The following is a 26,935-nucleotide window of genomic DNA, read 5'->3' on the forward strand; positions in this document are numbered from 1 at the left end:
GTAAGGTACATCCCCACTTTGGCCTGATGTGTCAGGTGTCCACCCCGGTTGCCATGCGAGACGGATCTGTTGTTTGGCCTGGACAATGCGCATTTACAGGCTCCACCCCTTTACCATCCTTCGTTCCTTTTTTGGCCAACTTGTTGCTCCAAGGTTTCTGGGTGATTTTGTTACAGTCATCAAGCACAACGCGTTTGTCCTGTGCATGATCTCTGTCAAACCTGTTACAGAACTATCCGTTTGGAGTCGCTAAGTTGGGCTGATATTTGCGCAACAATGGCGGAAGATATGGCGAGTCATTACCAGGTGATGGAGGAGCTGGGAAGTGAGTGCTAGATATCCCGCCCACCCGTCTACAGGGAAATGATGTACTGACCTGCTTCTTGTTTACAGGTGGAAGTTTTGGCACCGTTTACAAGGCAATTGATAAAACCACCGGAGAGATTGTCGCAGTGAAACATGTATGCATTCATTAATTCCCAAGGGTGCCGAATCCCCTCAATTGACATTCATTCGTTTCGCCGCAGATCGACCTCGAATCCAGCGAAGATGATATTCAGGAGATTCAGCAGGAGATTTCCGTCCTGGCCACCTGCGCCAGCGCGTTTGTTACACAGTACAAAGCAAGCTTCCTGAAGGGGCACAAGCTATGGATCGTGATGGAGTATCTGGGAGGAGGATCCTGTCTGGACCTGGTACGTCAGGGTCATCCCTGCTGGTTTGGTATCTTCGGTTGCGTTTGCTAACCCTGGCCACAGTTAAAACCAGGGGTTTTCAACGAAGCGCATGTTGCCATCGTGTGCCAACAACTCTTACAAGGTCTCGATTATCTCCACAGCGAAGGCAAGATCCATCGTGATGTCAAAGCCGCCAACGTCCTGCTTTCGAATACCGGAAAAGTGAAACTGGCCGACTTCGGTGTAGCGGCACAATTGGTCAACATCAAGTCTCAGCGCAATACATTTGTCGGCACACCATTCTGGATGGCACCAGAAGTTATCCAGCAGGCTGGATACGACTTCAAGGCCGACATCTGGTCCTTGGGTATCACCGCAATCGAAATGATCAATGGCGAGCCCCCGCACGCCAGCACCCACCCTATGAAAGTTCTATTTTTGATTCCGAAGAATCCGGCCCCTCGATTGGAGGGCAATGAGTACAGCAACACCTTCAAAGACTTTATTGCTCAATGTTTGACCAAGGACCCCGATCGCCGCCCGAGTGCAAAGGAGCTTTTGCGTCACAAGTTTATTAGAAACGCAGGGAAGACCGAGGCTCTGCAGGAACTGATTCACCGCAAGCAGGACTGGGACGGTGGACGAGGAGCAACCAAGGACGTGAAATACTACGCAGAGTCATTGTACGTTATCTTTACTGGTGGCCCAGTCACACGGACTAACAAGAACCTCTTTGCAGGAATACCATTACCAAGCTTCCCACCGAACAAAACGATGACGATGAAGACTGGGTATTTGATACTGTCAAGGCTCCCAGCATGTGGGTGCCCAAGGGTACTGACTGGTCCACACTGGACGAGGAGTGGGAAGAACAAGACCCTAGTCAGCTGATGGAAGACATGCACATCGCTCAACCACCCCCACCGCCAAAGCACCAGGCCAATTCGACTGTCCGCCGAGCAACAAACGCCGAGCGCTCACCATCCGTCCGCCGGGCCAACACGAAGCGCCGGTCCAGCGGTGTCAAACAGCCATTGGGCCTAGATCTCAGCTTCGGCAATACCCCATCCACTGTGCGACAATTCCGTCGTGTCTCAGAGAGAGTCCCCAACAGCGAAAACGGACAGGTCAAGCCGCCGCCTGGATTTGATGAGAACACCAGCCCCAAGCCCCTCACTCCTGAGACTATAAGCAAGGAAGGCCAGCTAGGTCGACGCGCCTACAGCAGGGCTGTGGGTCTTTCCTGTCAGGAAGTTCTTGCTACTACCGGAGATGGCGAGAAGCGGGATGCGATCTCTCGATTGGCCGAAGCCTGGAGTGACTTGGAGATGGTTGACCCCGAGGGCTTGTACCACATCGTGCGCATCATGAACGAGAGACTTCAAGCCGACCCTCGCCTATCTACTCTCATTCCCACATCTCCTCAGCCAGATTCCCCGCAACGCCCACGCCTCGTCCTGGCGCAGAATAACCCTCACCTCAAAAGCCACCACCGACGACAATCAAGTGTCGTTGAACCTCGACCCTCATCTCCTCTCTCCAACCTACCTGGCCAAACCACGTCTGGTATGGAACATACGAAACAATTGACCGATGTTCTGTACTCTCGTTGGGCGGACGGTCTTCGCAACCGTTGGGGAATCTAGAGTCTTCCTTGACCCAACGTCCTTCATCTCTCACCTATCTCCTCAATACTCTCCCTCTCCCTCTGCTCCCAATCTCTTCTTACATTCGTTTGTATAAACCTCCCCGGCGTTAATGGGTCTTGTTGTATAACCCCTTCGTTTTGTCCGAATCTGCCACCGGCCTTGCATCTTGGCGTCCATTCTTTCTGTCCGATTTCTTGCTTTACGCTGTGACGATTCCTGGAGTTACGATCTGGTGTAGTTATTCTTGGTACATTGTGTTTATTTCGTTCCCATATCAGGAACTTGTGGTTATGCTTTCATTCTTCTCATCCGCTGTTCTGTGCTTGTATTGAATCCAATACTATGGACTCGGCTTTTTCCTCATGAATAGCTTTTTGTTGTATTGGTGTCATTTATGTGTGTGTGTGTGTGTGTGTGTGTGTGTGTGTGTGTGTGTGCTTTTTGTCGCCCCTTCTCCCATTCCCCCTACTTCATTGTATTGTTTTCGGCAAGGGGTTCGATCAAGTGTGGAATATGTACGAAGATCTGTGGTGAACTGGAGTGTTTGAATAAAATTGTGTCGGCTCTTTGGACATTTATGGTTACTTCTATTGCACTGTGTATGATTGTGTACCGTGCCTATCCAACACTCGGTATGCCCAGAGCAATGTTTATATACGTACATATAATTCTTAAGATTTACATGGAACCCAGTGTTGACAGCAATCTGCTGAGTAGAGAAATTTACCGGCACAAGACTCTATTTTGAACCTATCATTTATTGCTGACTACCTAGGTACTTCATGTTACGCTGATAGCCATTGGTACCGGAGACTGGTGCTCATTTAATTCATAAAAAAGCTTCTCCTCATGGTAATTTTATCTCCCCCTGGAACGAGATTAGCCACTGGAGCTTTCTTTTGGGAAGCTTCCGCTCGGCAGTGCATGTGGGGCTGTTTACGCAGTGATTTCGTGCGGAGCGCAAAGCAGCGACGGGTGTAGCTGTTTTAGGTGTGGTGTATGTTTAGCTGTGGAGAATTGTACGGAGCATTTTAGTGTGAAGTGGAGTATATTTGTATGTTTACGGGATCTTTTTATGAAGAAAGCACCAATTCAGCTCGAATACTTGCTAGGATTTTCTGTAGCTTTTACAATTGTCCATCCCTAAGTTCAAATGCTTTCAAAAGCTGATAAGATCTAACATATTTGTATCTTCTCTGTATGTACGGAGTGCCCTCTCGATTTTCATAGTGAAGAGGTCGTATGCAGGGTTTACCCGGGGGCTATACCGAGAACATCTTTGTTACAACCTAAAATGCCTGGATATTTGGGTATTGTGATGGAGACTGTCTATAAATAATAGCTTGGCAATTACTCAACAGGCAATTTACAGGGTACATGGTGTGACTTCTGGTATCCGTTCTTATGAACATGTATAGATCGATCTAGAACTTGACAGGCCAAAGACAAAGGTTCACCACACACATCGCTATGATCTCATAGCTTCACACTGGGAATGTGCACATGTCTCCGTACACATGTTAGATGTTCGACGTGGTTCCGGAGAAAATCGTCCAATCGCTTTACAGCTTATTCGTATCTAGGAAATTTGAAGTGTCGATCATCTAAAGCCCCCTCGAGTCTATGACCCCTGAGGCTCAACCACAACTGAAACAACCAGTATTATGAGCAAACAAGACTTTGGGAAATCAGCAATTCATTCATCAAAGCAGTATGGAGTAAATAGAATTAAAAGAACAGGCTAAAGCGGCCAGAACCTCGGAGCGGCCCCTGAAACACTCGTGGCAAGGATGCGCGGTCCAAGAGACCCGCAGTGGACTCTCAGGAGAACGGAGACTTCCAGACTTCGCCTGTCACCTTTTTCTTCCTTTTCATTCCCTCTGTATATATTGTTGGGTGCTCATATGCTCCTATTCTTCCCAATATAACTCGCTCTTCTCTCTCCTTGCTGGCTGGTCCATCATGGAGAGCTTGGGAACGGGCGATCTTCTCGCCCACGGTCCACCGCCGGATGCGTCCCAGACTTCAACCCTCGAATCCCCAACGGAGCCTCTATCAGCGCAGTCACACAGTCTTTCTCGCTCCTCATCGCTCTCACGGAATAAACAATCATCTCTACCAAAGTCCAATCCTGCAACACGACATGCCAAACGCTTGACCTTGAACCTCCCCATCCATTTCCCTCTGAATCAGTCCCCAGCCGCAAACCCCGATAGCGCTGTTGCGTCGCCGGGATCCATGACCCCCGTCACACAGTCGTCAACCCGCCCGTCTACCGGGCTCCCCCCTCTCCCCACTGGGACCCCCATCCCATTCGATCTTCAAGATGATGGCTACGATTTTCTGCATGCCATCGCTTGTCAGGAACGGAAGGTGATGGAGCTCCGCGAGGAGCTCCAGCAGGCGGAGGCCGACCTGTCAACCATTAAGAAACAATGGGCGCTGTCGGAGAAGTCAAGGAAACGTACAGAGATCAGTCATCATGCTGAACCCTTGCTTCCACTTCGTTCTCCCGATCCGAGTGGGGTAGAGGTCTCGAGTCCAAGCTCGCACCGTCGGGAACAAAGCTTGAGTTCCGTCGCTAGCTCGGCCATATCTCAAGAGCGACTCAGCCGGGAGCTGGATAGGCGGAATAGTATACGTGCCCCTCCTACAGTACCTACTGGCACAACCATATCGTCCAATGGTCGGCGCGTCTTCCAAGGCTCTCATGCACGCACATTATCCCTTCTTTCCCCTGTCACTGCCTCCTCTGGTCTGAGTCCCGGTTTGCCAGATCCTGAACGTGTGGGTCGCACACCGCGGTCAGCTACTCTACCATCGGTCGAACGTCTCACTACTGGCCCGAGCATGGTAGCACCAATCGACGAGAGTCAGGTGCCGGAACACCTGCTTGCACAGTGGCGGAAGACCCTGCCTCCACCATCTCGGGAGGCGCTTATGCGGACTGGCAAACAAATGGCTTCGGATCTGCGTGAGGGCCTGTGGACCTTTCTGGAGGATATTCGACAAGCTACAGTGGGCGAGGAAGGTATAAACGGAACCGAATCCCGAACGATGTCATCGCCGAATTCGCTAGCGCCACCGAACACGCGGAAACGAGATTCGCTAGCCAAATCACGGAGCCGAGAGCGGCTGTCAGTTGCGGGGGACAAGTCACGATCATCATCGTCTTCGTCGCGGGGTAGGGGACCAGCGGCTGAGCCAACATCCGGTAAAGACTCCAAGCCGGCGGATATCGCCTCTTCGTTCTGGCATGAATTTGGCGTTGATTCACCAGCGCAGAAGGCCCCCGGCGCTCGTCGCAGCCCATCCGACAACAAAACCGGCACCACGACCCCGCAGGGCGAGAAAGAAACCGAGCGCCTCGGTCGCCACTCCGGCAGTCCAGTCAACGTGGAGGATGATACGGCCGATAATTGGGATGTCTGGGAATCCCCACTATCCGTGAAGAAAGTGGCACATACACCCTCATCTAGTCGGTCGACGGTCGAGTCGAAGCCTGACCAGTCACCCACAACGCAGGGTAGTAGTCCACGAACGAGTGCAAGGTACATTTCGACTTTCTCTGATTTTATATATGACAACTTGGTCATGAGCTGACGCTGACGCCCGATCCGCAGCTTTGGCGAGTGGAATCCCAATTCCGCCGCTCCTGATCCCATTGTCACCGAAGGTATCCCCTGGCCTGTCATCACCAAGCTGGCACCCTCCAAACTTCAGCGCACTGCCTCGAATCTGATGGCTGAGTGGGAGCGCAGTCTTTCGCCGTCCCCGGAACGAAAGGACTCCGGCAAAAGTAGCAAGAAGGACTGAGTCCACCTTTTTTGCTTTTCTTTCAATCTTCTTTTCTTTATGTACATATTATTCCCCCCATTCGCTTCTTCGGTCCCATACTTGAGGATCTCCGTTGGGCGATTTGGCACGACACAGCATCCTTGACATCATGTAGGGCTACGACTGTTGCACCCACGAGAGCGTTGCTTCTTTTTTCCTTGTGCTCTTCTCTTTGTCCTGGAGTGTCCGGTTTCTTTTGTTGGCTCTCTGACTTTGCCCTCTATCGGCTTACTACAAACCCTGATAAATGAGAAAATAAAATATTGAATGACTTGCTGCGATCATCCATATAGATCTGTAGACCCGTTCTAGCCATAGCGGTCACGTGCTGAACTGCTACCTTGGTTGTTCTGCGGCGCCGCAAAAATAAATTTGCGTGAGTTGCCGCCTCCGCAAGACACTCCGCGCTCCGTCGGTTCGTGTCTTAATTTCCTTAGGGGATCTCACTACTCCTCAAGTCCTATTAGGCCAGGCTTCCTCGAGCCAAATCACCAACAAAGTACACCCGCTCAACGCCTCACTTACAATAAATCATCATGAACGCCCCGGGTATGGGACAGCCGATGGGGATGGGCGGCTTGGGAGGAAACCAAAACGCCGGCATGAGCGAGCAAGAACAGGCAATGGTCAAGATGGTATGTTCCTCGTCGACAATTCCGCTTCCAAGGCCACCTGACTTACCTCACGCGAACAGATGCAAGCTGGTATGGAATCTTGCCCCGTCAAGACAGTTATTTCCGGTACCATGGGATTCGGTCTCGGTGGTGCATTCGGTCTCTTCATGGCCAGTGTAAGTCGATTCGCATGCCGCTCCTCTAATCACCTTTTAATCAAAATGTTATCTAGATGTCATACGACTCCACCTTCACCCCGCAAGGTCGCGCAATCTCCGAACTCCCCTGGCGGGAGCAGGTCCGCCGCGGTTTCAAGGACATGGGTGCCCGTTCCTGGTCCTCTGCTAAAAACTTCGGTATCGTCGGTGCGCTCTACTCTGGAACTGAGTGCTGTATTGAGGGTCTGCGCGCAAAGAACGACTTGACCAACAGTGTCGCGGCTGGTTGTATGACTGGTGGTATCCTGGGTGCAAAGGCTGGCCCGCAGGCTGCTGCTTTTGGCTGTGCGGGTTTTGCGGCATTCAGTGCTGCTATTGATGCTTACATGCGCATGCCGGAGTCCGATGATTAAACTCCATCTTGACTTCGACTACCCGCCACCTTCACCGTCGTCGGCTGGCTTGTTTCGATACCTTTGATTCCGTTACTTGTTTTCAGTCTGTATTTCTTTTTTACGGCACTTTGGCGAATTTTTGGATAGAACGGAAGCATAGAGGGCGTTTGGGTTTTGCTTACCTCTTGTGGGATATATTTCTGCTGCACATAATGCGCTCAAAAGTGGTTTGCTGGGGATCTTCATGTTCCTCGTGGCTGCTTTTGATCTGACTTGACGGCTTATCTCGACTTCCAAATAAGTTGGATTATTGTCCTCGGTTTTCTGCGTTCTCTACTCTTATGTATTATATCTACATGTTCGATACGGATGAAGCTCCTTTGAGCACCCAATATTGAGAAATTCTCCATTTCATATTTCTGGACATGAATGTACCTACTTACTCTTGAGGTGGCTCAATCTCTGTACAGTAACACAGTATCCCACCGTGCTTTCTTCCTCCTGGTCCCATCTCAATTTGGAGTGTATTTTTCTCAAATTTCCTTCCTCCGTTCCATCATGGACCGTGTACCTCTTCTTCCTCCAGTCACATACCCTATCAAACCCAATATTGAACAACACTTGAACTAATGTAGCAGATCGATGCTGAATAGCTTGTAATAAGAGTGGCTTTGTGCGTGCTGGATGGGAACCCAACGATGCGGCATGGAAATCTGCGCCATACTCCGCCAATGTAGCAGCTGACACAGCATCTCCTTTGTAGACGGCTGTTTGAAATGGAGTGCTCGGAATTCCCAAGCACAACTGAATTGGATCAACACCATAATCCAAGAGGAGTTTCAAAATTGACGATCTTTCCCTCAGTGGGCAATCATGCAGAGCTGTGAACAACGCTCCCTTCCCATGGAATTTCTAATGCCCTTCGAAGTTCAAAGCGCCACGGTCAAGCATATATTGGATCATATCCACTTGCCCGAATGTGATAGCCTGTATGAATGGCTCGTACAAGAAGTTTTGCAATTTGAAGATTTCCCCTCTCTTTTTCGATCTGTGTTCCTTCATATATAGTGATGCTCTAGCCGCAGGCTCCAGGAGCGGATCATATTTCTTTTCGTCGCCCAGAAAGAACCGGAGAAAGAGTTTTATTGCTTTCAGGTTTCCGGCACGTATGCAGGTCGTCAGTATTTTTTCTTCTCGACCATGGTCAAGAGGAGACCATGGAAACTCGTGTGGCACCCAGTGCCTTATAACCAGCTCGATTATATTCTAACTGCCTGTTTTTGCCGCAACTGTACATGGGGAAATCATGAAACGCCTACCCTCTTTTCTGATGATGAATTGGTCCTTTTCGCAAACATTCTCCAGCCCGGAAACATCATTGCGGTTGACGGCACTGATCGCAAGAGCTATTTTCAGGCTCTCGGTTGCAGGTTCCCAATTTCGATATGGTCCATAAAAGGTATGACATATGAAAGGCCTCCTCGGGTATGGTGCGTTTGGTACGTAGTGGAGTCTGTGATCAAGCAGGATGGGAAAGGTACCATATCCTCCGCAAAGGAAAAAATCGATTATATTGTCCACGAGTTTTATTGTCTCTTTAGGGGTTCGATTGTTCGGTAAGTCCAACATTTCCCGGGCGTGATGTGAGAACAAGCACGGCCTTTGGGTATATAAAATACATTTTCGGTTAACATTTAACCAATAACTACTAAAGCATCAGCTTGTGTAGCGAGAAAAACTTCCGGCAATTGCGCCGTGTAAACCCTAAATTACTCTTGTACACTCTAGTCCGTACGCAGGAACATATCAATGGCTCCGAAATCATTCGCACCCTACAATATCAAACTTGCAATTATTGGTTTTTTGCTACGCAATTCAACATCTATAGATATGTTAGATATACGTTTATAGTACACCGTAGCTAAAGATATAAATCCATACTAGGGTAGATACTACGGTAGGTACAGGATTAGGTGTCTTTGTACTGTATGTCTTTTGCAGGAGGGCAGCCCTGGAGGCAGCAAATATTCACATAGGCCGGGGGGTTGTACATGTATCAATTGATAAATCGGTCAACAATCAAGAAAAATACATTTTATATCTATTCACATCAACTCAATTGAGTTGATTTAAGGCAGCACAATGTACTTCTCCAGGTGCTTGGGAATAGAGCTGCGCAGCTTCTTGCTCTCAAGCCAAGTGTTGGAGAACAACCGATCAGCATACCGGTAAGCACCATCACACAAAATGGTCACAACAGTGCTGCCTTTGCCCATCTTCTCGGCAACTTCCTTAGCAGCCACCACGTTTAGAGCAGAGCTGGCTCCCAGGTAGAGACCCTCCTCATCCAGGCAGCGGTAGACCATCTCAATGGTCTTCTCGTCGCTAATGTTCAGGGAGCCATCCAGCAAGTCAATGTCGGGCTGCAGATTGTCGGTCACACGGCCCTGGCCGATACCCTCAGTGATACTACCACCTGAGCGGTCGACGAGCTTACCACCGCTCTGGATGTAGCTGTGCAGCACACTACCTGGTGGGTCAGCCAGGAAGCTCTTAACGCGACCATCACTGGCTTCCTTGAGATAGCGTGTGATACCAGCAAGTGTACCACCGGTTCCGGTCGCGCATGTGAAGGCGTCAATCTTGCCGCCGGTCTGCGCCCAAATTTCGGGTCCAGTGGTTTCAATGTGTGCTTGACGGTTCGCGGTGTTGTCGAACTGGTTGGTCCAGACTGCGTTGGTCAAGGACTCGGCATGCCTACGTGCCTGGTGGTTGTAATTCTCAGGGTTGTCGAATGCGACGGCCGGGACAGGGTACACTTCCGCACCGAGCAACCGAAGCAAGTCAATCTTTCCCTGAGACTGTGTGTTGGGCATATAGATCACCAGCTTGTAGCCCTTGGACCGACACACATGTGCCAGACCAATACCGGTGTTACCAGCGGTGCCCTCAACAACAGTACCCCCAGCCCGAAGGAGTCCCTTCTTCTCGGCATCCTCGACGACAAACAGCGCGGCCCGATCCTTCACGCTTCCACCGGGGTTCTGGAATTCGGCCTTGCCCAGCACATTGCATCCAGTCTCCTCGGAGAGGCGCTTTAATCTGATCAAAGGAGTATTGCCAATTGCTATATGATGGACCTGTAAGCTAATCGCTCGGAACCCGCATCTGAGCTATCAACCTACCTTCCGTCAGACCATTGACAACGCCCTGCGCTGTGGACACCCGAGAAGTGTAAGCGGGTCTGCTCTCGGCAGCGGCACGAACGGCTGTAGTGCCAAAGCGACGAATACTTTGGCGGAACATTGTGACGAGTACAATGCGAAATATAGTGATGAATGAGCTATGATCGGGCATTCAGGGTCTCCGATAGCGGGGATGAGTCAGCCATCAAAGTCAGGTGACCGCTTATCGTTCCTTCCCCGTTTGGGCTGTTTGTTTACCGCCCGCATTTGCCCTTTCTTCCTTGCTTCATCTGTGGATGCGCGCCCTGTCATGCGTTTTGTCTCTTGTTAATCGCGCCCCCGATAACACATACCCACCATGCCCGGCCGAGTCGCCGCCCGATCGACCTCTGCGACGACGCGCAGGTCATCGCAACAACCCTCTGCGGGGCGTGCCCCCTCAGTGACTCCATCATTTGCGATTCCCGATGAACCGGCGCTCCCTGAAGCGTCACCTAACCTCCGCCGTGATGTGTGTGCCATATTCGCAGATGCGCAGCGCTCAACTACAGGCCATCGCAAGCTTGTAGTGCGTTTGCGAAAACTACAAGAAATTTGCAGTGGAATTGCCCGAAAAAATAAAAAAGGAAAGGATCAAGAGGAAGAGGAGATTGTGCTTCCCGAGGAGGAAACTCTTCCGGAGAAGGAATTCAACGTTGAAGTCGGTCGTTGTATGCTTCGAATTCTGCCCATCAAGAAGTCTGAGCCCGTCGGAGACCGCATCATTCGTTTCATGGACACCTTCCTCGCTCATGCTTCCGAGAAAGACAACGAGTTGTTTGCTTCGAACGCCGATGACGAATATGAGATGCAAACTTCGCCCGAAACCCCCACCTCGCGTCTGACTTCAAGCTTGGTGGCCTTGATGGTCCCCCTCCTTGGTGCAAAGGACAAGATGATAAGATTCCGCGCCACTCAGATTGTCGCACACATCGTCAACACCCTGGAGTCAATTGATGATGAACTATATCACACTATTCAACAAGGTTTACTGAAGCGAATCCGCGATAAGGAATCATCAGTTCGTGTACAGGCTGTTCTGGGCCTTGCACGACTGGCTGGTAATGAAGAAGACGACGATGGCAATGGCACCGCGCTCCTGGAAAAGCTGATTGAAATCATGCAAAACGATACAAGCGCTGATGTGCGTAAGAACCTTCTCGCCAACCTCCCACTGGCCCCGGTGACTCTTCCCTATCTTCTTGAACGAGCCCGCGATCTCGACGCTGCAACCCGACGTACCTTATACTCTCGACTTTTGCCTATGCTAGGCGATTTCCGCCACCTGTCCCTATCTATGAGAGAGAAGTTGCTCCGTTGGGGTCTGCGAGACCGTGATGAAAGCGTTCGCAAAGCAACCGGCAAACTGTTCTATGATCGCTGGGTGGAGGATTGTGCGGGTACCAACGCCGGAGAGGAGGAGGGTGCAACTTCTCAGCGCTCACCTCCCAACATCAACGCTCTTCTTGAATTACTTGAGAGAATCGATGTCGCCAACACGGGCATGGAAAGCGGAATCGCCCATGAGGCGATGCGCAGCTTCTGGGAAGGTCGTGCGGATTATCGAGAAGCGATGGTCTTCGATGAACCCTTCTGGGAGTCTCTTACAGCCGAATCTGCCTTCTTACTGCGATCGTTTAACGACTTCTGCCGCGTCGAGAACGACGGAAAGTACGAGAGCCTTGCTGAGGAGAAGATGCCGGAAGTCACCGCGCTTGGCTATTTCCTCGCCAAATACATGAACGAGCTCCTACAACGGAAAAAATCGTCCAAGGAATCTGGCGATGCAAATGATGAAGATGCTGTCGAGCAGGAGTTCATTGTCGAACAACTCCTTCACATTGCCATTACTCTGGACTACAGCGATGAAGTTGGTCGGCGCAAAATGTTTGCGCTCCTTCGCGAGTCATTGGCTGTGCCAGAGCTTCCAGAAGACTGTACCAAACTTGCAGTCGAGGCACTGCGATGCGTCTGTGGCCCAGATCGCGCCGGTGAGGGTGAATTCTGCAGCGTCGTTCTTGAAGCTATCGCTGAAGTACACGACACAATCACAACGGAGGATAGCTTCGTCTCTGCGAAGTCAGAAATTAGTGATGATGCCAGCAGCCGTCATCGCTCTGAAACTCCAGGTGAAGAGGAGCCGGTCCCATTCAACAAGGAAGAAGCGAAGGCCAAGATTGTTCGAGAGATCGTGGTCAACATGAAATGTCTACATATCGCCCAATGCATGCTACAAAATGTCGAGGGTAACCTGCAGCAGAGCATGAATCTTGTTACGATGTTGAACAATCTCGTTGTACCTGCTGTTCGAAGCCACGAAGCTCCCATTCGAGAACGCGGTATCTTGTGCTTGGGTCTCTGCTGTTTGCTTGACAAGGTTTGTTCACTATTCCTATGACCAGAAACTAAAAGACCATTCTTGCTAATATACGTGTTAGAACCTCGCTGAAGAGAATATGACACTCTTCATTCATTGCTACAGCAAGGGTCATGAGGGTTTGCAAGTGACTGCATTGCAAATTATCTGTGATATGATTACGACCCACCCTTCCCTCCTCGCTCCAATCACTCAATCTGACGGCGAAACCGTAACGACTCCCCCCATCCAGAAGCCCTTGCTGAAGGTCTTTTCACGCGCTCTAAAAGCGAGCTCTCCACCCAGTGTGCAGTCTGCTGCTGCCACTGCTCTATCCAAGCTTTTGCTTACCAATACCTTCACACCTTCGGGGTCCAACATTCCGCCAACCATTCAGGAATATAACCAAAATTCCGTCGAAACTTTGTTGCTATCGCTGGTGGTGGCCTTCTTCCACCCACGCACAAAGGGAAATCCCGCTCTTCGGCAGTCTCTAGCGTACTTCTTCCCAGTGTACTGTCACTCTCGATTGGATAACATCCAGCACATGCGGCGAGTTGCTGTGCCGGTTATCCGTGCCGTCATGAACGCTGCTGAAGAACATTATTCTCTTGAAGCCGAAGAAGATAGCGACGGAGAAGTTGATGAGAGCGTTGGCGAGCGTGAAGTCAAGGCGCTCATGACGGGTGTCGTGGGAATGCTTGCTGAATGGACCGATGAACGCCGTGTTGTTGGTCTTGGTGGAGAGCGTGTTCTGATTGGTGGAACAGCAAGCTCGACGGCCTGTGGTTGGGTACACCTCGCTCTAGTCAAAGACATCTTGGAGCGTGTCCTGGGTGTCAATGTTGGGCCTACTCGCTGTTCGCGTGAGGAGCGCAAGCTCATTTTCTCTCTTCTGAGCAAGCTTTACGTTTCCGCGCCGACATTACCACCGGCTCGCGCTGGATCGCGTGCTCCAGAAGGCGAAGACCAATTCCGAACGAGTATTCGTAGCGCCACGGCTCTTGAGATCGAGCCTGACAACATCCAGCTCGCTCAAGAGGTAAAGGAACTGCTCGACCAGACCATCGATGAGGGTCTTGCTGGTGAAGCTTCCAGCCGGAACGCTTTAGTCAAGGCCAAGAACGCCGTTCTGAAGATTCTCGCTGTTGCTCAAGATGCTCGTGCGGCCAGTGTACGCCCTCGCGCTGGTACAGAGGATCTCGAGAGTGATGTCGGCAGTGTCCGCTCCGCTAGTGTAAGGCGTTCTGTTGAGCCTTCTGGGATCAACCGTCGCCACGTCTCTGTGGAACCTAGTATCATGGAAGAGGACGAGGATGAGCACAACATTAGCCGTATTCGATCTGGTAGCGTGCGTCCATCTATCGAGGGTGGTGGTGCCAGCCGGAGTATGGTTTCCATAGAGCCTAGCATCATGGAGGAAGACGAGGATGATCATGATACAAGTATGGGAACGGTTATTAAGGACGAAATTACTGATGCGTGATGATATCTCAATGTCTGGTATTTGTGGGATTGGCGTTTGTTGAGTTTTGATTCCCGGGTTTTATGGTATTCATTTTGAGGACGGGGACTGCCTTGGTAAACTTGTACATGATCTTCTTGGTTTCCCATCTATCTCTTATGTGGAATGCCATCTCATTGAACACATTGAATATGAAAGTAGATTTAGAGAATTGCTAGATGTACTCCCATCTAACTCAATTGCAGGTTTGTCGAACTTGTGACAGATTCTCTCTCGTCGCGAGCCTTTACATATTGCTCGTCAATAAATCCATCATGGCCAGACATGTCCCGTAATTTGGTTTCATTGAATGATAGTCCTCGTCCACTAGCTGCCGACTGGTCACCCGGGATACGTTGTCAAAATCAATGAACGTTACTTTCTTGTGGATTAGGCAATTACGCTTGTTGATGTCTCCATATCTCCAAAGTTACTCCTAGCTTAGGCAACTTTAGAAAGGCCGTTCAGCGCCAACATTCGTTACTTCGTAGTCGAAATAGATAACGACGACTTGCAATGAATACAGGTATAGCCAATATATAACTCTCCTCCATTGACATCTATGGTCTATTTAAAGTTTGGTATCCCGTGCTAGTCATAAAACATTCTTGAGCGGCTGCGAAGCCAAGTAGCGTCGCAGGTTATCCGCAATGAGCTCAGTGCAGCCCTCAGGCCTTCCACCAGCAGCATGTGGAGAAATAACAAGGTTAGGAGTCTTCCATAGCCGACTAGACTCAGGAAGAGGCTCGGTCTTGAACACATCAAGCGCAGCGCCCGCGATTTCACCTTTCTCCAGCGCATCCGCCAGCGCATCCTCATCAACAGATGTTCCCCGTCCAACATTAACGAGCCACGCGTGCTTCGGCAGCAACTTGAGCCTCTCGGCATTCAGGGCGTTATTTGTTGATTCAGATCCAGGGAGAATCATAACAAGAGCATCCGTCTGAGGCAAGAGCTCGGCCAATTTATCTTCACCGAAAACCTCGACACCGTTTCGCACTCCGTGGCTGCGAGCGATGCCCTTCACCTCAGCTCCAAGACCGGTCAGGTAGGGAGTGAGCTTCTTAGCAATGCTACCGAAACCCCAAATCAACACGCGAGAGTTGCGCAATGTAGTGAAGTCGCTTCGGGGGAAGGAGCCGCCAAGGTGACCGGGCCATTTAGATTGGAGTTGGTAATCGCGCATTTCGTAGAAGCGGCGGGCTCCGGTTAGGAGGAGGCCGAGCGCGTGCTCGGCGACGGGACCGTCGTGCAGGCCTACACCGGTTGTCACGATGACCTTTGAGCGATCAAATCCAGCGGCGAACACGTCATTGGGGCCAGCTGCCAGGGATTGGATCCATTTGAGGTTTTTCATGCGCTGTGCGGCATCTTTGAGGTTGTCGGCGGCGTTGGCCCAAGTAACGAGGATATCGGCATCAATCAGCTCCTCTGGGATTGGAACCTTTACATCGTAGGGGTGAAGAGAGACTGAGAAACCCTGGAGACTCTGGACGTCAAGTGGGACGGAGGTGGGGTAGAGGAGTTTCATGGCTGTTATGCGATTGATAGAGTATAGGACAATGAAAATTTGTTTGCGTGGAACAAGTGTATTTCAATGATTACCAAGACCCCCACCGGTTGACGTATTTTCGCACCAATACCTTTGCGTCTGGAGAAAAGGCGTGGGGGTGAAGTCATTGAACCCCGCACTCGGCGATATGAGCGACGAACCAGCTGGTTCATTCCCCGACTCGGAAACCGTCCGATCAATAGCCGGGAAAGTGACTTATACCAGGGTCAAAACAAATGACAACGACTACTTAAGAAATATCTTGAAATTCGTTGTAAATACAGCGGGACAGCATGTATCATTTAAGGTAGAAAATCGCTTCTCCGTCAAACACAAAGTTGTCATTGTGATTGGTGGTGGTTCTAGCCTCGGGAAACCTATCGCAAAAGGGTTCGCCAACGGAGTAAAAGTCCATCATGATACCCAATGAATTGTCAACCTTTGCATAACATCGGATAGAAACTCAGCGTACTCCTTGAGACAAGCTTTGCAGAGTATCCCAATTATTCATTATCCAGATTCTTGCCTTGATGACCAAGCATTTAAGCCTGCAACAGGAACAAGGGAAGCGAATGTTATGCAACTATATTATCATTAGAATTCTACGGAGTATACTCATCAAACGTCTCCAGAAATCCCGCGACCAACACCTTCTCCCCTAATCGGTGGAAATCTCACCCGATCCTGCGTGAAATGCCAGCTCAAATGTCTCACGCACTCGCCGAATGTCCCCAGCCTGCGATTTGCATCCGCATTTTCGGGCTGATCCCACAGACCTGCCAGCGTAGCAACATCATTCCTTGTTCTGAGAAAATTATGGCAATTATTACGAGGACGATTTCTCACGTAACGACATGGTTGCCCGCCCTAATATCATCTCACCTCGCCCTAACCCTAACATCAACCCAACGATGGAGAGAGTGACCACCAACGAGGGGCATATTAACAATATGGATATGTATCAAGCATGCCCAAAAATCCATTGCATATCGAGAGAGAGTGTGTGTGTGAAAAATAGCTCACTGAGTCTTCTTCACACTCCTCCTCTCCATTGCCACACTCGCCAAAACCGATAACGAAGCCAACGCAACAGGGATATAAAGCGTCTGAATCACCGCCTCATCATATCCAGAAAGCACAGCACCGAGTCTAGCAGACCCAATCTGCTTTCTCACATCCACCAGGCCCCCATGGTCAAAGATGCTCTGATTAGTCCCCGGCGAATGCCGCTCCACTTCAATGGCCAATCGGCTCTGAAATAGCACTGCAGAAACCGAAACAAAAAGTGCAGATGCGAGAAGCCCCGTAAACCCGGTGATTGCGACCCCGGTGGCGATGTCCTTGTCCGGGAGAACGGTCTGCACGGCGAACACTGGCGCTTGAAGTCCCAGGCCCACGCCGGCGCCGAGAAAGGTCAAGAGTAGGATGATTTTAACCAGAGCGTCATTGTATTCGATTGTGGTGAGTAGTCCGGAGGCGATGGGCGTGAGGACTGAGCTGATGAGCATAAAAGCTGAAATGAATATAGATATCGTTAATTATCCTTCCTTCCAGGGGGATAGGCTAGTACTTACGGTAATAATACCCCATCCATGTGGTTCCTGCACCGGCCGCGAGAGCCGTCACAGCCATACCCGCAAAGAGCGGCAAGCCCATAGCGCCAGATTTCGTAGCACTAAGCCCGCGCACCCCCTGGAAGTAGATCGACATGTAGTACTCGGTAACGGCGAGGACACCATTGCTGCAAGCATTAAACCAAGCCCCAGCCAGGACACTGCGCTGCTTCATGATGCGCGGGGGAAGGGTAGCATCTTCCTTCTTACGATACTGCATGAACGCAAAGACACCGATGAACACGGGAAATAGCACCAGCAGCACGATAATTCGCGCATCAGCCCAGCCGTATTTGACGCCGCCCCATTGTAGCCCGATGAGCAGGCAGATAGTGGCAGGCACGAATACCAACGTCCCGACAATATCGAGCCGCTTGCACTTTTCCACCATGGACAATCCGGCTTCGTGAGGGGGGTTCGCCGGCATTTGGAACCCGTATGTGATAAACCCGCTTGCAATGGCACCAATAGGTAGGTTGATTCCGAAACAAGCCCTCCAGGAAAAGGCGTCGATTAGCACACCGCCGATAAGGGGAGCAATCACCATGGCTACGTTTGAGCCTGCGCCTACGAACCCGGTCCAGAATGGCCGCTTGTGTACAGGCAGTTGACTGACCAGCAGAACAATGCTGCCTGTCTGGATACCGCTGCTGCCTAAGCCTGCGATGGCACGGCCCAGGATGAACGTCGCACTGGTCGGGGCGACGGTGCAGAGGAGCGAGCCGAGCTCGAATAGGAAAATGGAGATTAGAAAGATGGCTTTCATGGGGAAGACGGTGTACAGCCTGGCGAAGAAGAAAATGAAACTGCTAGCGATTAGCTGGTAGGATGCTGAGTACCATCCAATGTCGTTTAGCTGCTTGAACTGGTTGGAGAGACTGGGGACGGCCACCGCGACGATGGTCATGTCGAGACCGACAAAGACGACGCAGAGGAGAATTGAGAAGATGACGAGCCCTCGATTAAACCCAGTGGGATATACGAGAACATCTTCAATTTCCAGTTGCTCCCGCAATGGCCCGGTTGCCGTTTGGGAATCTGGAGTCTGTGTCACGGTCGACATTCCACAGAAATTTCGTTGATATTGTTTTACTCGTAGAGGGTTTTTAATGTTGATAGTTTTATGCAGTATAGGGTATACTGAATGGATTCGAAAGAGGCACCAGAGTCCGTGGGAATAAATGGTGGTATGGAAGAGGATCCTTAAGGAGTCTTATTGGCATTGCCTCATGCTCCCGTGATGACCACATTGGGCCGACGGAGTTTACCCCGCCTGTAACTGCCTCATGGAAGTCAATTGCTAGCCTCTGCGGTAGGAGTTGAGTGCCCTTTAGATCAGGATAAGTTATCTTACTATCTTTAAGTATGTCTATCTCTTACTATATCTACTCTTTGTAGCCGAAAAGGCTTCAATGTCTTATCTATCTATGTACAACTCTTCTTAATACTCAGCAATTTTAGAAAGAAAGTAAGAGTAGATACCTAATTCTTCTGTAGATTCCACGTAATAACTTTTCTATCCTAGCTATAGATACAAGGGTTAAAAGGCGTTGTAACTTAGTATATGATACTGCTACTATTAGTTTGGTGGTCTAAAGCTAAGTACGATTAAAGATCTTATGCTTTATAGTAGTTTAATCTAATTCACGATAGAAGAGATAGAGCCTACTTATAAATAATTGTTAGATATCTAAGTAAACTTGAAAAACAAAATATCTCTAGTTAATCGGATAAGTTTACTGCACATATAACCTTGATCATCCTATTTTCGATATATAACATGTTAGAGATAGAGGCTTTTCAATCCTGGTTCATTGTTTACAAAATTTCCATCAAGGCAATATCACATGTACTATAACGTATATGTAACTTCACCGCGCTGAATACAATCTGATGTCAGTGAATATCTTAGATAGTCGATCTAAATGAATCAAGGCAATTCTTGAACTTACAAGGCTTATCACTCGAAGCTTTGATTTGTCTCACTTGGTGTTTATAGTGCTGGCGGTGAAAAGGTGAGAGAACGATACCAAACGCGCCGATTGATGCTTTCAATGCTATGAACGGGCTCTCAAGTGCCCTTTCAGCCTACTTACGAAGGTAATATGAACCTATTAACCATAAGTTCTGCAAGAAAGAATCCGACATTTGATTAATTTTATTAGATTGATCGTCTGGCTAGAGAGGATATGTCGAGTACATACTTAAGTCTAAATGAGGAAAAAGGCTAAAACTACTTGGTGGTACTGGCGGAGTCCTCCCCAGCCTCAGCCTCCTCTAGCTTAGCAACATGAAGCCCGAGCTTTCGAGTGCTCACTTTCAAAGCTTGTCGGGCCATTATCCCCGAGCCCTTGTTTTTTCCCACCTGGGCCTCAGATACAAGCTGGCCCTCATCAAAGATAGGGAGAACGGGAAACGTCGGGGAGGCCCTCCTGGCGCATGTAGACCTGTCGGTGTCTGGAATAGGGTGCTGCAAAACGAAACAGGTGCCAATGACATTTATTAAGTTGCGGGTACCAATGACACTGATGGATCTGCGGGCGTTGGTAGCTATCTGGGAATTCCAAAGACCTTAGGATAGACCTGTCGGAATTTCTAGAGTCTGAAATTGTCGAACTCGAGATCATGATTGGGGTTTCCAACTTTAGGACAGGTGCCGATGGGGCACCTGGAAGACCATCTTGAACGTATCAGTTGAATCTATGTTAATTTATGGATCCTATGGATCAAAATAACTATGTACCCACTCATGGAGAAATCATATACCTATTGTCGGCAGCCGATCTGTCGGCCATGAGAAGAAAGGGCTACATGCTCAGCCGGGAAACATATGAAAGGGTCATCATATGTATTCCGAGAGGTGTGGGGAAGAAAGGAAGAAAGACAGAGACTGAGAGAGAGAGAGAGAGAGAGAGTTTGATGCCATGTAGAAGTATGAGGATGTAGCTTTTAGTTTTGGTTCTGGTTGTCGGTATTTACTAATCGACCGGGTACCTGCCACGTGATGTAGACCCATACATTCAATTGATTCATTTAAATCCCTCTGTCCTACTCGATAGAAATGACTCGAAACTTTTCAACTTGCCCTGAAATCTACTTGCTAATCTAATTTCAATGTCATGAAGTCCAATCAACTCGGTCGAAGGTGAAAGGTGAGAAAGCATGGGCCCATTCTTGGTGCAATTCTGACAGGGATCCACTTCTGGTATGCTCGCAAGTTTCTGCCCAGAATCTGTAAACTACTTAGATCGACGATCCCATAGAGGATTCAATCACAGAGTGACTTTCAAAAAGTAAGAGTGTTTGAGGTATTCCAGTGAGACCTTGTTTTTTCATTGAAGGACCTGGACCAGTTTGGGGTTGCACGGGAGTCCGTGGGATGTGAAGAGAAACCACAAAGTTGAAAATTCAATGATCAGGGGAATTGTGATGAGATAGAAGTAAAGAATCAATAGATGAATATATAATAATACTTCGTGGTTGCTACTTTTCTGTAATCTCCCGTTGACTCCGAAACTTTTCTTTTCGCGAAACTCCACCTCGAGAGTTGGCTCTTTTCTTCTTTCCCCCCCCCCCCCCCCCCCCCCTTTCCCTCTTCTCTTCTTCCCCCGGGTTTCTTCTTGTTCTTTTACCACGACAACCAACTCCCCGGTCTGTCGTGTTTCATTGTCTGCTGCATTCCTTGCAGAGACAATCCCTTTCTCTTCTCCACCCCCCCTCCCTCGGGCTCCCCTGCCGCTCCGTTGGCAGCGACAAGTCAGCGATGGCGGCCGTTACAGCACCCACTCCTAAGCTGGATCGCTACATCGTCATCCACGTTGCAACAACTTGCGATGAACATGGCGTCTATGTCACCAAGGATTCGGCCGAAGTGATCGAATTGGGATGGATTCTGTTGGACACCAAGACGTGCGAAGAGGTACACACAACCCGCCCCAACATTCTCTACCCCAGCGCCCGCTTCTCCCCGAACTACCTCCGAGAGGTGTATCAATCTCGCTCACACTTTTTTTCATCTATAGTTGCACCGGGAAAGTGTCCTCGTTAAGCCCGTTAACACCCCCATTACTCCGTTGTGCAGTAAGCTTTTCCTCTTGCCGCGATTCAATACCGAGGATATGAAACATATAGGCTGACCTAACTATACAGCGAGCTTGACCACCCTGACCTGGGAACACGTCCGCTCCGCAGGTACTTTCCGCGATGCCATCAACCGATTCGACACCTTCGCCAACGAACACCTCACCAGCAAACACCTCGAGTTTGCCTTTGTGACTCTGGATTCCTGGGATCTGCGTGTGCAGCTGCCCCGCGAGGCCCGTGACAAGGCCGTGGTGCTGCCTGCATACCTGCAGCACTCTCGTACCTTTGACTTGCGCACCGAATATCAACGCTGGCAAACCCACCACCCCGAGTCCTTGCCCTTTGGCCCCAGTTCGCTCGCCAACATCTGCGCTGCCCTTGAGGTCGAACCCGTCCAGTCCTCCGCTCCCATCAAGCACAACCTCCCATTCCATCTGCAAGCATTGGCCCCCGCCTCGCCACGCCGTGCCATGGAGGAGTCTATCACCTTGGCCCGCGTGTTGCGCGGCCTGATTCGCAAGTCGCAGCCGCCCCACGAGCACCCCGAAATTCTCACTCGGCCGATGGATGCCCACGCTGATGTCCGGGCTTTCCTTGCGGAACGGAGCAAGGTTCTTCACTTGAGTGGCCTGCCCCATGATACCACTCAGTCGGAATTGGAGAGCTGGTTCACCCAGTTTGGCGGCCGGCCCATCGCCTTCTGGACCCTGCGAACTCCCGACCAGCACAAGCCTACCGGTACCGGATTTGCCGTTTTCTCGTCCCATGAGGAGGTTCGTGAATAGATCCCATATCCCAGATACTTGATCATGTTTGTTCTTTACTGACAATTAATTAGGCCGCTGAGAGTCTGTGCATGAACGGCCGGGCATTGAACGAAAAGGCAATCGAGGTTTCCCCATCTTCGAGCCGAGTCCTGGATCGGGCCGCTGAGATCCTGACACCTTTCCCCCCCTCCAAGAACCGGCCCCGCCCTGGTGACTGGACTTGCCCGTCTTGTGGCTTCTCCAACTTCCAGCGCCGAACGGCATGCTTCCGTTGCTCGTTCCCCGCCATGGCTGCTGCACCAGACCCAATGGGATACGGATACGGCCATGGCGGCTACGGCCCCCCATCCATGATGCCTCCTCACATGGGCGGCCATGGTCACGGTATGGGCCACTCGCGTGGTATGGGTGGTAATGGTGGTGTCGTCCCCTTCCGCGCGGGTGATTGGAAGTGTGGCTCAGAGGGTTGCGGTTACCACAACTTCGCGAAGAATATCAACTGTCTTCGCTGCGGCGCTCCTCGCTCGGGCGCCGCGGTTGTGGCTGACTCCGCATTCCCCTCACCGATGGATGCCCCATCACAGTTCGGCATGGGTCCAAACTCCATGGCCAGCACACCGGCTCCGGCTCCGTTTGCTTCGACCGCTGGTGGATTCGGTGGATTCGGCCAGCAGTTTGGCGCCCCGCCCAACAACTATGCTCTCCCTACCGGTGGCCTGGGCAATGCCCCGGCTGGCTACCCACCGGTGGGCCAAGTGAACTCTGGTTACGGTTCCTCTAGCACCTCCCACTCTGCCGCCTCGTTCGCCAATCCGGCAACCCAGGCAGCATTCTCTGGTGCTGATCACGGCGTTCCTTCGACCAGCGCCTCTAACGGTGCCTTCTACGGCACCGAAGGTTCCAGCGATCCCTTTGCCTTCCTGTCTAGTGGGCTTGGCGGTCTGACTGTTTCGGATGATCCTCACTCTCGCCGGAACGGAGCTGGTGCCAACAAGTCACCTGCGTAAAGCAGTTGACTGTACTTAGTTCTCTTTGAAGCCCGACGAACTGGGCGATCACTTCACACTTACGTTGTCCATATTGCAACCCCTGCATTGTGGCAGGTATATGCGTTGGTTGATATTCGTTGATACGCATTTGTATAAGGGCTTTCTGCGGTTCTGGTGCATCGGGTTGGAAGGAGCAGGCGGGTAAGCGTGTGGTTTGTGGATTTTTTCATCGCCTCGCCGTCTTTTTTTTTTTTTTGTGGGACGCTTTTTATCATTTTTGGTTTTCTTTTGATCTGCGTCTTGGTTTGTGTCATTTTTTCATTGTCATTTCTCTTTGGTCGTTGAGCGGTTCCCGCTCCCCCTGGGATTCCATTTTGAAACTCTCTGGTTCGGTTTGTTTAATAGTCTTGTTTCGGATGGCGGCGACTTTTCACCGTTGTCTGTGTGGGTTTCGGACGCGAACGCATTGTGAGCCTGGGTTGCGCACTCGACCTGCTTTGCATTTTAGATCTTTGGTCCCTTTTTGCGTTGGGTCATGGCAAGCGTCGGAGAATTCACGGTATTGATCTCACGGGTGGGATATACAATGGTTCGGACTCCGTTGGGGGTGTTGGGGGATTTCCTTTTGCGCTTGCGCCGGTTTTGGTTCGAGAATCTCTTTCAGGACTGTATCCGCCAGGCATTTGTGGATGCAACAAAAAAGATTGTTATGTCTATACTTGTTTTGGACTTGATTCGATTTTCCTTCGCATTGTAACTTTTGTTGTACTTTGACTAGAGTAAACCCGCTGTGTAAGGGGAACTTGGATATATAGAATATGAGTATTCGATCCAGTGTCTAGGGAAAATCTCACAAGTAGCAGTTGGTCTTAACAGATGACCCTTTTGCATACTAGTAAAATTGTTGTCTCCGATTATAGAAGTTCATGAGGCGCATCTGCAATTGCAGTGGGCCATTACTATGTGGAGGAGATATCAGTATGCATTTTCCTGAGCTGTATTGATTGTATGTAAGGATTCTGAAGACTACTACTTAGCCTATGCCACCTTCGATTTTACAAGATATTTTAACCCAGAAGAAAAGAAACAATGAGATCATTTTATTCTTCACTATTTGGCGGTTTCCATCTGTGTAGTTGAAGCTAGCAGCGCCAAGGCAACCGTAGGCTTTCGCGTCCACCGCCCGCTGAGAGGTCCCGTCATTGCTCCCGCAACATCACCAGCTCCCTCTCTTTGCTAAAGACCCTTCTACCTTTGCTTCTTCTACACCTGTCTTGATCTACCAAGATCACCAATACCCCTAGGACTTTAGAATCAGTTTGATTTGTTTCTTGTTCAGCCACAATGTCCGGCTACGACCGAGCTCTATCAGGTACGTCAGCTAGCTCTTCATCAGCCAGCTTCTTTGGCCCTGTCGTCGATACAAGAATGACCGAGCTAACTCATACCAGTTTTCAGGTACAGAATACATCAGAGTCTGCAGCTCTTACAATCATGATCTAACCCCGTTCCAGCCCTGATGGGCACGTCTTCCAGGTTGAGTATGCCATGGAGGCTGTGAAGCGAGGTAAGAGCCCAAACATTCCAGCAACCCTGACCATCTGCTTTACTCCTCTCGCCGTTGGCAAATCCAATCAACGAGCCCTTATCATGTACTGATGATTGGGCCGTACAGGAACATGCGCCGTCGGTGTCAAAGGCAAGGACATCGTTGTCCTCGGTTGCGAGAAGCGCTCCGCCCTCAAACTCCAAGATACCCGAATTACTCCCTCCAAGATCGCCATGGTTGATGACCACGTTTGCCTGGCCTTTGCTGGCCTGAACGCCGATGCCCGCATCTTGATCGACAAGGCTCGGTTAGAAGCCCAGTCCCACCGTCTGACCGTTGAGGACCCCGTCAGCATCGAATATATCACCAAATACATTGCCGGTGTGCAACAGAAATATACACAGAGTGGTGGTGTACGTCCATTTGGTATTAGTACACTGGTCGTCGGCTTTGACAAGAATGACGGTACACCGCGACTGTATCAGACTGAGCCGTCTGGTATCTACTCGGCTTGGTGAGTGTTTCTTGAATCCTTGATCATATATGTATTGCATTCGTCCCTAACAACTGTTTTATCTATTTACAGGAAAGCGAATGCCATCGGTCGATCCAGTAAGACGGTACGGGAATTCCTCGAGCGCAACCACCAGGAGGAAATGGACCGCGAGCAGACTATCCAGCTGACCATTAAGTCATTGCTGGAGGTGGTGCAGACGGGTGCGAAGAACATCGAGGTTGCTATTATGGCCCCCGGTGAGCGCGTCGAGATGCTGCCTGATGAGCAAATCGAGGCCTACGTCAAGAGCATTGAGACTGAGAAGCAGGAGGAGGCTGCTAAGAAGAAGACTTCCCGCGCAGGTACTACCACTGCGGCCATTCTGACCCGGCCCGGTGGTGGTGAGGCGGCCGAATAAAGAACATAAGGCACTAGGTCACTTGAACAACAGCCGCCAAGTTCTTGATATGCGTCGATTTTACCGTAGCGTTGGTCTTTTCATCATGAGAACTCAAAACAACGAAATACCTACACTCAAATTCTTTACCCATTTCGTAACGTGCAGCATTAAAGAGACTATGCAGGGTATTGATGCCAAGGAGGCGGATTTGGTCTTCACCAATGCGAGGATCGGGCCCACTGAATGGGATTTTATAGCAGAGTAGAAAGCATCATATCGTCAACATCATAAGTTATAACCCACACAATAGCATTGTCCCTCTAGCCAAGACGATCGGAGATATCGCGGAAGGTGAAAATGGATTTTTCCTGATCGGCGCGCACGCGGTCGTCCTTGAGCATTCTGTTGGAAGATTAAAATCAGTATGAACGATTTTACGTTTCGCAGTGGTTGAGCATACCGGCTATCCATGCGTGCATCCTCACCCTCCACCTTCAATTCGGCTATCGGTGTTATGGCTTCGAGGACGAAGTGATTATCGCAGTGCGGGCAGTACTCGTCACTAGAAAAAAGTAGATTTAGTCTCGGAGTCTTTGCAGTCTGGCATTCGGAACATACTTCTCTTCGAATTCGGCGGCATCTTTACGGAAACATTTCTTGCATTTCTTGCACGCGAATACCTATTATGCAGGCATTAGGATATGAAAAGCTGCGGGCGAGTGTCCAAGGGAGTCCGTAGGTGTACCATTTCTTGCGCCTTCTGCAGCGCATGCGTTTCCTGTTCTTGGTGACATTCGGCACAGTCAAACCACTTGCGACCTGGGAAAAAGTACTCGGTGAGCTTTCGGGCAAAATAAAGGGGGTTTGTCAGGCGTACAGCAAGCAGAGCGAATAGACACCTGGGCGTTGAGGACGTGTTTACTGCAAAGTGGGGTATTAGTTCATGGGATCTTACCCCTGATACCGAGGCCACGGGAAGTCTGGTGTAGATAGCATGGCTGGGAGATCTTACCACATGGTGCTGAACGTGCAATTACGTTTTGCGCAGATGTCAAAGACAATGAATGCGGCT

General features: G+C 50.2%; 10 protein-coding genes across 10 annotated transcripts; 6 read left to right on the top strand and 4 right to left on the bottom strand.

The window, feature by feature from the left end:
- Positions 1-276: 276 nt before the first annotated feature.
- Positions 277-2,323, top strand: N7520_004746 (STE20 family serine/threonine-protein kinase; the record flags this gene model as incomplete). Its single annotated transcript, XM_057138680.1, has 5 exons — positions 277-325; positions 394-461; positions 528-695; positions 759-1,360; positions 1,417-2,323. 5 exons carry the CDS (start codon positions 277-279, stop codon positions 2,321-2,323), a joined length of 1,794 nt encoding a protein of 597 aa, XP_056996887.1.
- A 1,965-nt stretch (positions 2,324-4,288) lies between these two features.
- On the top strand, positions 4,289-6,142 carry N7520_004747 (DUF4048 domain-containing protein; the record flags this gene model as incomplete). The annotated part of the gene is made up of 2 exons (XM_057138681.1): positions 4,289-5,877; positions 5,950-6,142. The coding sequence occupies 2 exons, from the start codon at positions 4,289-4,291 to the stop codon at positions 6,140-6,142; spliced, it is 1,782 nt and encodes a 593-aa protein (XP_056996888.1).
- Positions 6,143-6,699: 557 nt separating this feature from the next.
- On the top strand, positions 6,700-7,348 carry N7520_004748 (translocation channel protein TIM22; the record flags this gene model as incomplete). The annotated part of the gene is made up of 3 exons (XM_057138682.1): positions 6,700-6,798; positions 6,858-6,953; positions 7,010-7,348. 3 exons carry the CDS (start codon positions 6,700-6,702, stop codon positions 7,346-7,348), a joined length of 534 nt encoding a protein of 177 aa, XP_056996889.1.
- A 2,111-nt stretch (positions 7,349-9,459) lies between these two features.
- Positions 9,460-10,636, bottom strand: N7520_004749 (cysteine synthase A; the record flags this gene model as incomplete). The annotated part of the gene is made up of 2 exons (XM_057138683.1): positions 9,460-10,457; positions 10,516-10,636. The coding sequence occupies 2 exons, from the start codon at positions 10,634-10,636 to the stop codon at positions 9,460-9,462; spliced, it is 1,119 nt and encodes a 372-aa protein (XP_056996890.1).
- A 237-nt stretch (positions 10,637-10,873) lies between these two features.
- Positions 10,874-14,396, top strand: N7520_004750 (condensin subunit YCG1; the record flags this gene model as incomplete). Its single annotated transcript, XM_057138684.1, has 2 exons — positions 10,874-12,931; positions 12,993-14,396. The coding sequence occupies 2 exons, from the start codon at positions 10,874-10,876 to the stop codon at positions 14,394-14,396; spliced, it is 3,462 nt and encodes a 1,153-aa protein (XP_056996891.1).
- A 613-nt stretch (positions 14,397-15,009) lies between these two features.
- N7520_004751 (phosphoglycerate dehydrogenase) lies at positions 15,010-15,945 on the bottom strand (the record flags this gene model as incomplete). Its single annotated transcript, XM_057138685.1, has 1 exon — positions 15,010-15,945. The coding sequence occupies one exon, from the start codon at positions 15,943-15,945 to the stop codon at positions 15,010-15,012; it is 936 nt and encodes a 311-aa protein (XP_056996892.1).
- A 1,040-nt stretch (positions 15,946-16,985) lies between these two features.
- Positions 16,986-18,642, bottom strand: N7520_004752 (uncharacterized protein; the record flags this gene model as incomplete). The annotated part of the gene is made up of 2 exons (XM_057138686.1): positions 16,986-17,479; positions 17,541-18,642. 2 exons carry the CDS (start codon positions 18,640-18,642, stop codon positions 16,986-16,988), a joined length of 1,596 nt encoding a protein of 531 aa, XP_056996893.1.
- Positions 18,643-21,342: 2,700 nt separating this feature from the next.
- N7520_004753 (putative RNA binding protein (Arp)) lies at positions 21,343-23,436 on the top strand (the record flags this gene model as incomplete). Its single annotated transcript, XM_057138687.1, has 4 exons — positions 21,343-21,564; positions 21,602-21,659; positions 21,729-22,435; positions 22,501-23,436. 4 exons carry the CDS (start codon positions 21,343-21,345, stop codon positions 23,434-23,436), a joined length of 1,923 nt encoding a protein of 640 aa, XP_056996894.1.
- A 1,326-nt stretch (positions 23,437-24,762) lies between these two features.
- Positions 24,763-25,881, top strand: pre6 (proteasome core particle subunit alpha 4; the record flags this gene model as incomplete). The annotated part of the gene is made up of 5 exons (XM_057138688.1): positions 24,763-24,790; positions 24,870-24,876; positions 24,933-24,985; positions 25,094-25,481; positions 25,554-25,881. 5 exons carry the CDS (start codon positions 24,763-24,765, stop codon positions 25,879-25,881), a joined length of 804 nt encoding a protein of 267 aa, XP_056996895.1.
- A 302-nt stretch (positions 25,882-26,183) lies between these two features.
- On the bottom strand, positions 26,184-26,880 carry N7520_004755 (uncharacterized protein; the record flags this gene model as incomplete). Its single annotated transcript, XM_057138689.1, has 5 exons — positions 26,184-26,265; positions 26,324-26,425; positions 26,482-26,543; positions 26,609-26,762; positions 26,876-26,880. 5 exons carry the CDS (start codon positions 26,878-26,880, stop codon positions 26,184-26,186), a joined length of 405 nt encoding a protein of 134 aa, XP_056996896.1.
- Between the last annotated feature and the right edge of the window lie 55 nt (positions 26,881-26,935).

The sequence above is a fragment of the Penicillium odoratum genome (genome assembly GCF_028828045.1).
Source record: "Penicillium odoratum strain IBT 22623 chromosome Unknown utg000004l_segment0_segment0, whole genome shotgun sequence".
Lineage (NCBI taxonomy): Eukaryota > Fungi > Ascomycota > Eurotiomycetes > Eurotiales > Aspergillaceae > Penicillium > Penicillium odoratum.